This window comes from Alosa sapidissima, chromosome 8, assembly GCF_018492685.1.
Source record: "Alosa sapidissima isolate fAloSap1 chromosome 8, fAloSap1.pri, whole genome shotgun sequence".
NCBI lineage: Eukaryota > Metazoa > Chordata > Actinopteri > Clupeiformes > Clupeidae > Alosa > Alosa sapidissima.
Genome location: NC_055964.1, coordinates 9,634,141 through 9,644,170, shown reverse-complemented (window position 1 = coordinate 9,644,170; position 10,030 = coordinate 9,634,141). Strand labels below are relative to the sequence as shown.

Here is a 10,030-nt window from a genome sequence, read left to right as displayed (position 1 = left end):
AAAATTCCATTTCCATGGTGAGCATTGGTGCATTATGACCTCACTTCTCAGGGCAGGCCACCAAACTCAGATGTCGATATTGCAGTGATACCTGCTTTGTTTTAATCAAGGTTTGACAGCTTCAACCTGAACCCACACCGCCACCCAGCCACACAGTCCTGGTGGTCTCGCTGGGATCCACAAATCCATGTTGAGGTCATCCCTGCTTCCAATGTCAAACCGACCCACATGCCCTGCCATGAAACTCGAGCTGCCAATCTACATGGTAGTGACTGCTCAAGTCTCTGATTGGCATATGATGTAAGTGTACATTAACTGTCCTGTAGATGTATGGTTCAAGGCCTGGGAAACACTGATATTTAAGCACATTCCCTGCACTGTAAAACACCTTAGGGAAGGTTCCCATACAGGAATTAAGCCTAGTCCTGGACTACAAAAGAGTTTCAATGAAGATTTCCATTACAAATAAATGTATGTATGTCATGTATGTACAAATAAATTGTATGATTGGCATTAAAACACACAGCATTTGAGCCAAACCAGCCAACTTTTCACTGTGATAGCCAGAAAAAACATAGTTTTCACTCGGAACCAACGGGGTAGGCGAACGTTCAGAAAGTGTAGACACTGTGGGCGGCTCTGAGGCTAGAAGTCGACCACGTCGAGCTAGCATTCCATTGACCCCCATTCATTTTGGCGTCACGACATCATATAACATTACATCTTAAGCGTTTTAAGCCTTTATATTAACCTTTTCTATTTTCGGACAAATACAACATTGTGTGACTGGCGTCATAACTCACTTTACGGCTGAGTAATAAAAAGAAATTCTGAAAACAATGCTATCATGATGTAATGAGCATGGAACTTAGTGTCACACAGGAGCGAAGTAACCGTATTCTCTGGATAAGAAACTCGAGGGCAGTCTGTGGGAAAGTCCACAGGTGCGATATTTAGGAAAGCATCGAGGAAGAAAAACAATTAAGTGATGTTTTGATGGTTGGTCAGAACAAATCCCCACCAAAGCTGCACTCGAACTCGCAGCCATCTACACGTTATCAATTGTCTTATCACGGCTACCAGACGAGTTACTGTGTTACAGTCTGTTGGTTAACGTCACACGTTTCTCACTCGCCTGGACTGAGGATACGCAAGAACCGAAATCGACCAACAGGAAATAGGTTAAAGTTGGCTTCACTCTTCGTTCGAAATCTACGGGATGGCTGTGTCCATATCTTTTTACTGTCAATGCTCGGAACGTGACAAAAGGAAGCACATCAAACCTCACATCCCTATAGACCTTGGTGGTTTTCACATAGTTCTTGTACATTTTTCTGAGATCAATACAGAGGGGAAGCGCAGGCTTTGCGGGACAGGCTGTGTGGATGCTCTCCTCCCGTCTCCCTGAGCCTGGCTTGGGAGTGACTCAGAGAGGGACAGCAGCAGTGGCGGTGCTGGAGTTTCGCCGTGAGCTACAGAATTCCACGGCTGTCTGCCATCCGATACGCAGACGACTGCAGCCGCGGCTGGGGCCAGAGTTGGGGGCCGGGGGGGCCTTCTGCTCCCTTACATCACGGAGAGGGGCCGCTCCAGCAAGACATCTTTATCCGCATGGAACGCTTCTCCAGTGCGGAATGCTGCCGGGTCAGGACGGGATGCTTTTCTGGTGAGTGTGTGTGTGTGTGTGTGTGTGTGTGTGTGTGTGTGTGTGTGAGTGAGGGAGAGTGAGTGTGTAGCCATGTGCCTGTGTGTACTGTATGTATGTGAGTCTGTTTACCCATGTGCATGTGTGAGTCTATGTGCATGTCTGTGTGTGTGTGTGTGTGCAGGCATGTGTGAGTATGTGTGTGTTTGCAAGACAGCTAGTTGAAATGATAGTTTTAATGGGCTACTGCAGTTGTCCTGTGGGGAAACTGGATCTTCAGCTTTTACAATCACACTCATTCTTACCACTTTATCAACTCATCTCACACAGTCGACTACATGACAAATACATAACTGTTATTCTGTTAAAGTGTTTTTATTTTTTGTTTTAGTTTTTTAATGATGAATATAGTTATAAAGTAATAAGTTTATATAGCAAAATTTAAATATAGCATTTGTAAAGTTATGTGACTATATAAATTACTATTTAAAAATGAGGATTTGTTTTTGGTAATATAAATAAAGAGGTATACACCTCTTCTAAAAGAGTTTGAATTAAGTCTGTGGGATGAATGATGGTGTTTTATGCACCAGGAAGTACATCCATGCTTGTAAAAAATGTAAAATAAAATACCATAAACACATAGGCAAATAGTGTCCTCTGTTCTCAGTCGTGTGTTATATGGCATGTTTGGAAGAATATACCCTGTTCATACAGCACAGTATTTGGTTTCAGGTTTGTCCATTCCTCCTCCACAACCATCCCAAGACTGGACCATCCAGCTCATTGGTTGACACTTGACTGATAGTCGGAATGCTTAACAGAACGCTCTGAACATGACTTGTCCAGAAACATCCCAAAAAAGGAACCGGCTTTTCCACGGTGCCAGAGGTCCACCAAGAAGAACCCTTCTCTGTTTTGTCCCTATCCTTAGTCCTGCTTTAGGACGCGGCTTTCACCCGAACCGGAACTTGGGCCAGTACTTCACAGGCTGACTAGGCCTCGGTCCCGTGCTAATGGATGTCTTTGCTGCAGGGGCTCTGGAGGGGCTCCGGTGTGGTGGAGGAGGCGCCGGTGGGGGTTTGCTCTTCTCCTGGCCTCTCTCGGCGATGGTGAAGCCGTGCTCGGCCCTCTCGTGAAGTGCGAAGCGCGGCAGGAAGTGCGTGGACACGTGCTGCGCCTTGACCCGCGGGCTGGAGCCCATCTTGGCCTTGCCGCGTTTGTTGAGCGCCACGTACCACAGCCGCCCCGAGCGCCGCCCTCCGTGGACCACCGACGCGTACGTGTTGTAGCTGTTCTCCTGGAAACGCTCCCGGAATTTGCAGTCATCGGTGAATGTCTCCTGGGAGCAGGGGGAGAGGGATAGGGTGAGAGAGAAAAAGGACATATAATATAATAAACAGCACATAACAAACCCACCCAAGAACACACAGACAGAATGACAGGACACTGACAGCTCCGGAGTCGGGAGCGATGTGAGCCGCGCATACGTTTAACCCCTCGATCAACCCCCCGCAGGCACATGCATAAATGTGAACATATCATAACCAAACAACGACGAGTGAGCATGCAAAGGTGGCGGGAGCGAAGAACAGCGGGAGAAATTGGGGCTGACACTGAAAGGCGAGCCTCCGGGCTTTAAACACAGCGCTAATCACCGTAAGCAAGCGATGCACGGGCCTCTCTGTCGCGGTCTGCTCCAAGCCTTTCAGATGGGGTCCATCTGGCGCGCTGTTGACTTAGTGCACTGTTACCTACACTATTTGTCTCCTGCTGCTCGCTAATTAGATAATTGCCTTTATGTCTGAGAAGCTGAAATCACCACGAGAGGCCTTTTCTGGGAACTCTTCATCGCATAAACATTTTCTCTCTGGCTCTCTCTCTCCCTCTCTCTTCCCCACACACAGGCTATAAGATAATCAAGATGGTTGGCTACAATGCTGTGTCCTCAGGCAGTAGAACAATTATCCCCAAGATGACAATCATTGCTGAAAGAGTAGTTTCATCACGGAGAGCTCAAAACAGCTCAGAGTCAGGGCTACCGCTAAGCTCTTTGCTGCTTTGTTTGCAGCACTCTTTTGGTGTCTTTTCTCGCCTAACTAGACATAACTGAAAAATAAATAGACTCTGGGGGGTATGATCAGTATGTGAGTGGAATTTTCAGTGGTAAAACATCCAGGGGAATTAGCTCAAAGAACATGAATTAATCTTAACCTTAAATTAGATTCCTACCCAGAATATCCCTAGAAAGACACCAGATGGACTGAATGTTTAAAGTTTACACTGCTTAAGTGTGGAATGCAGAAAGCTTAACTAAAGATGTTATAACCACAGAGATAATGCACTTTGACCTTGTCAAGTATATCAACAACTATCCAGTCTGCTCCAGAACATTCCAGAATACAACTTTTAGTTTAAAAACACGATGTTCCACTCCCGTCTCACAAAGACTACTGGGACCATGGCTGTGTAGGCTGCCTAATTATCATTATCGTCTTCTGTTTCAACCTGTCTTAAAAATTCAGAAATAGAAACAAGTGCAGTGACAAAGGCTTTCGCACTGCGGTCGCACAGCCTGTAATCACGGCCGGCGCACATTGTCTGGGCCCTGCGTTGGCAGCTGGTGGCTGACAGAGCCACTTGGCACCGTGATTTGAGTTAGTGTGCACGATGAAGGCTAATGAAACGAAGGCCGCCAGATTACAGGCCCTGATCCCACCGAACGGGATGCAGGGAATGGGGACGCTGGCGGGGGGTTACTGGATAATTACGGGAGACTTACTTTTATCTGCGGCGAGGCTCAAAGTCATCGAAATGACTCTGGCCTATCAAAGAGAGGCCCGTGACTGACAGGGGCTAGGGTTGCCTTTGTACGAGCTGAAAACTCATTACTCCGTGAAATAACTTTGTCCGGCGCTAGGCAGGGACCAGGGGAGGGAGGGAGAGAGGGAGAGAGGGGAGGACAGATGCGGTGTTTTTGAGCCGATCCTTTCGCTTCATGTAGAAGAGGGGGGCAAAAGGGGGGGGGGGGGGCGGGGGGCACCCGCAGTGGGCTTGGGTTTCACAAATGCAGTCGTGACCCTAAAGGTCAACGCCTGTGCCAGAGCTCCAGGCTGTACGTTTTTATGGACTATCCAACCCACACTTCGACATACGTTTCCAGTTATGTCATCTATTTATATGTTTGACTAGAGAGCGGGAGGCTTCGGAGGTATGATCAGGACAGGTGTTGATGTCATTCCAATTTGGTGAATTAGCAACCCTACTGTCAGTTCTAGTAAATGGCGAATGATTAAAACGAATGGGAAAACGCAGGCAATGAGCCTGGCCTTAGGCAACAAATAACAATTTAAAGGACGGAGCTTTTCCTGTTTTTTTGTCTCCGTGCTAATTGGGATATCTTTTTGTGAAGCGCTTCGCATAAGTTCTATTAATACTTTTTCTGGGAAATCGCGATGTGAGTGTAAGGATGGCTGCTCTCTCACCACCAACGGGCCTGGCGTAACCTCTGGATGCTGTAAAAACAACAGCAGTTCTGCTATGTCGAAGAGCGCAGCAAAGCAGAAAAACGGTGCCATTAGAATATTTTTTAAACATGCCAGTCACTGCCCCATTCTGCCATAACACAATCCCCCCCCCCCCCCCCTCCCCACCACCACCACCACCACCACCACCACTGCAGCCTAAGGGTGTAGTCTTGCATTACAATCAGAGACTTCTCAAGGCTAACTGCAACAGATAATTGCGTTAATGCTCTCGAACAAACAATATGTCTGACAGTCAACAGTCCCTTCACAGATGTGCTTTCTGTCAAGCTTTTGACAAGCAGCTCAAATGGAGGACTGCTCAAAGGACTGGCCCAGCCAGGCTCCAGTGAGTGGCCTTACACGGACATTCCTCCAGGCTTAAGGGAGCGCTCGGCGGCGTATGAAACGCCTACTTGTCGGCCACGGTGGCGCATGGGGGTCAGTGGGCGACGGGCGGGGAGCCGGGGTAGTGGGCAGTGAGCGTCCGGCAGTAAAAAAAGCCCCGGCCCTGTCACAGCTGTTTAACCTGCCTGAGGCCGGAGTGATTTGTGGCCGTCCGAGACTGCCTCGCATCACTTCCTTTCCCATGGTTCTCTCAGAGAGAGCGAGGACTTTGTGAGATGTGAGTGTGTGTCTAGGTAGCAGCTGCCTTTGGCCCATATCTGCTCCAGGACTGGCTCATGGGTTCTGTTGAGACATCAGGCCTGAGGAAGTGTGTGTGCAAGTGGCAATGTAAGAAGGGATCAACATCCTGGCTCTTAGTCCTTAGTCCTTCCTTGTCTGAAATCTTGCCTCAACCTCTCTCTCTTTCTCTCTCTCTCTCTCTCACTCTCTCTCTCTTTCGCTTTCTCTCTCTCTCTCTCTATTGTACCTGTGTCCATCTTTCTCCATCTGTTGCTCTCTCGGTATCTTTCTCTCATAAACTCCCTCACTTCCACTCCCTCTGTCAGTGTTTACTCAATAAATCCAGGTGACCCCATGACCTTTGGGAAGATTATGTTTGTAATGGCGTGCTGGGTCAGGTCACTGCGAGCTCCGTGCATCTGTCCCCCGCACCGCCGCCCGGGCGATAAATCGTCCGCTGCGAAAACATCTAAATATTAAATATGACAGTGGCGCAACTACATAAGACGGTGTGTGTCACCTGATACTCTGCCGCTCTACACACACACACACACACACACACACACACTCAAACACCCCCCCTCTCGCGGAGGCCGTGTGCGCGGCTCAGGGGGACTCGTGTCTGAAGGCGGAGGCCATTAAACTAGAGGCTGCAACTGTAGCCAGGCCTGGGGAGACTCAGGGCTAATTCGCAACTGATGGATCCGACACAGCTGCCCTGATTGTTGCTTATGTCTCCAGTGGATTAGGGGCTCATCTTTAGATTTATGTGTTTTCTTTTTCCCTCTCTCATTCTCTCTCTCGTTCTCTCTCTCTCTCTTTCGCAGGCGTTCCACTGCTCCCTCATTCACCCCCTCTGTCTCATTCCTTCTCTCTCACACTTTCTGTCTCCATCAATCTCTTTGACTTAGTCATCCATTCTCTTTGTTTCTTTCCCTCATCCTCTTTCAGTCTGTCCCTTCACACACACACACACACACACACACACACACACACACACACACACACACACGAACAAACACAAATACAGCCACACACTCACACACACACACACAAATACAGTCACACTCTCACACACACACACACACTGTCTCCTTCCTCAGTTGCCTCTCTTCAGTGAAGTCTCACACAACCTCTCCCAGACTCTCCATTTGTGACTCACCTTCTACCTCTCCATCCTCATCTTTGTCTCTTTCTCTTAGTCCCCTTTTCTTTCCTCCCTCTCTCTCTCTCTCTCTCTCTCACACACTTTCTCTCTTTATTTCGCTCTCATACACCATACTCCTTCCCTCTCCATCAGACACCTCTTTTCTCTTTGTCTATGTTCACTCTGGCGAATTTACACGCCGACGCTCTCAGTGTAAGTGAGCAGCTGATAAAAGCTGAGAGACGTTTTGGACTGGGCGGCTTCAGAGGCAGTGGACCTATCGCCCGGCACGTCGTCTGGAGCGGCGAGCGAACCAAGAGGAAATGGAATGAGCGCTTCACAGTGACCTATGGCCCAGAGGTTCTGAGACACTGCCACCCGCGAGCTCTTAAAGAAGACATGTGAAAGGGGAAGACATTAAGAGCTGTTCTTGAGCACACAGACACACTATCATATGATGACAGTCGTTAAATCTGCGGAATTCAACACCGCTAGTTTATATGGGCATAGCCGGGCTGTTTGGACTGGACCCAGGAGTTAAACTCTGCATGGTATGGCCCAGTTAATATTTCCCAAATAGCACCCTAAGAGCCCAACATTCACAGCAACGCACGCTTGGATGTTCCGTTTTACAGTTTGGAAAATACCGACTATTTTAGATTTGTTCGTAGATTCGTTCCACCCAACAATAGTTCTGTTGCACCAAACCTTAAACAACTTGGGAAAGACCATAGAACACCACTGTTCCTATGAAGAGTCCTAAGTTCCTATTTATCAAGTCTTCAAAGTATTTTGTCATGTTATGAAGCATTTTCAGTGTGTTACATATGTGACGTGAGACACAAATGACGCCTGGTCTATTCCCAGCTCTCTGTGCTGCAAATGTCACAGGATTTCTCATATTATTCAGTCTGTGACATATTTATGGCACTATCTCCTTTTGCATTCTTCGCATGTGTTCTGACTTTGTATACTCAGTAGTATACTCATATTTCTCTTCCCTTCTTTTTTTTCTCTCTCTCACAACATTATCCAATATCCTGTGTGAGTGTGACAATGTAATCTGGTTTTCCCATTCACACATGCTAATAAGCAGTGGTCCGCCAAGCTAACTAATGCTTACTCAATTAGGGGTCAGAGAAGGAGTGTGCACAGGACTGGCTTGCTGTGAATGGGTTTTTGTTTTTTTACTAGAGCAGAGATGGGCATCCAAAGTAAATAAATGTAAATGATTGAAATCTAATACAATGCTAATGTCCACACACAGACCGATGGTGCAGTGATGACGGTCAGGGTGATCTGCACCTGACCAGCGCAAGCCCTTTTGCATAAACGATGGACATCAACTAAACACACAGTAGCTCCAGCAGTGCCCTGCAGGTGCCAACGGGCAGGCCATGTGCATCCTGCCTTATTTACATTTCATTTTCATTGAAGCAAAACAGAGCATAGTGCTGAAGGGCAGAGGGACCAGGAGTTTGAAAACATTGTCGCTGCTCACCATAACTACCACAACTGACCCTGATGAAATGACTACACGTTAATGCTACAGGGTGTTCAGGTGTCTCTCTGTGTCAGAGATGTGAGAATGCATTCCATCGGAGGCCCATCAGTGGTAATCAGTGTATGTGTGTCCTTTTTGTAATTCCATACTTTGATGAAGATGAAGATGGGTGTGTGCTTACAGTGGCATGTAGACGTCCCCGCTTGTTCATGGCCAGAAATCGGTTGCTGAAAACGCCTCGGACGCCAACCACACCTTGAGAGATTGCAAAGATCTCCAGTACACCTGTGGGCAAGATGACACCACACATTCTCAGCATCACCTTAATCCCGACTGTAGGCCTAGCCTTATCATACAGCCTTATACCTGTCTGTCAGCTTCATTCAAAGTGTGACATTTTGGGGGATTATGGGCATGACATCTAACATAACAGAGCTCTGTGAATAAGACAATCCCCCTTAGCCATAGCATTCCTTGGGTTGCTATGGCTCCCCTATCAAAAAATCAGAAAAATAATAACAATACATAGACAAATTAAAGTATATGGGAAGAAATATAAACAGAACAACATTTGATACAATAACATGTCTGTCTGTTATTGTATGGCTTAGAGTTAGTATCCTGTGTAGCCTAATGGCCTTATCATGAGTATTCATAACAGCTAGTAACAGAATGATTCAGAGCATACTGTAGATTATGGAAACCATGCACTACTGCATTTACCCATGCAGTTCCAATTCTGCACAATATTGCTATGTTCACTTGCTTCCAAACAATTTCCTTTCAAACAAAATGTTTCAGAGGCAAACCTCCACTGCATCACTGGCCTCGTTAATCTATCGCATATGAGTGGTAATAAAGCATCCCTGTCCCATTGCTGCCCCATAAACTGCGGGTTGCTCATAACTTTGTCGTAATTAAGGGTGGCAATCTCCCTCACTTCACTCACGGCACAGGCTGCGCGGCATCACATTAACCCGACGGGATGTCTCAAATTATACAATGGATAACAACTATCCTGCGCATGGCATGGGAACGATCACAGACACTCTTCCGAGCATTCGCACCTGTTACTCCTACCTGCCAATACACACAAACAGCCTCTTACAGGCACTGCAGGCCCGAGGGCTCCGCGAGGGTTCACATCGCTCACGGAGCGGCATACCTACGCCTGACACGTAACCGGGACCGGAGAAGTCACATCACATCAGTGTCATTGCGTATCTATTTGGAACGGCTCTAGTGTAATGTTTTGGTGCCCAGGCTCACGATCGGATTTCAAGGGACAGCAGGAGAGGCATGCCTTGGATTAATCGTGGGTACTTTTGCAGCCACGGGGTGTATTTAAAAATCTTGTGGTGGTATGACCTGTATACACCTTGGGGTTCTCTTTGGTTGCGAAATGACAAATCGTTCAAATGCGTACAAGACGGTTTATTGCTCTTTGAGGACAAGGTGCAACGAATGACGCATGTGCTGTAGGTTCCTTAGCAATGTTTTTTTTTTTTAATCTCATGTACAGAAGTTCAACAGTTCACTGCCGTGTGCACAGATAGAGTAGGATTCATGCTCAATGATGAAAA

General features: G+C 47.2%; 1 protein-coding gene across 1 annotated transcript in view; it reads right to left on the bottom strand.

Moving 5' to 3' along the window:
• Positions 1 to 2,149: 2,149 nt before the first annotated feature.
• Positions 2,150 to 10,030, bottom strand: part of fgf5 (fibroblast growth factor 5) — an 8,375-nt gene continuing 494 nt past the window's right edge. Inside the window, exons 2-3 of the mRNA XM_042100039.1 lie at positions 8,629 to 8,732; positions 2,150 to 2,987 (exon numbers count right to left, since the gene is read on the bottom strand). Coding sequence (XP_041955973.1) covers positions 2,601 to 2,987; positions 8,629 to 8,732 — 491 coding nt within the window. The 3' untranslated portion in view covers positions 2,150 to 2,600. The remainder of the gene's footprint in view (positions 2,988 to 8,628; positions 8,733 to 10,030) is intronic.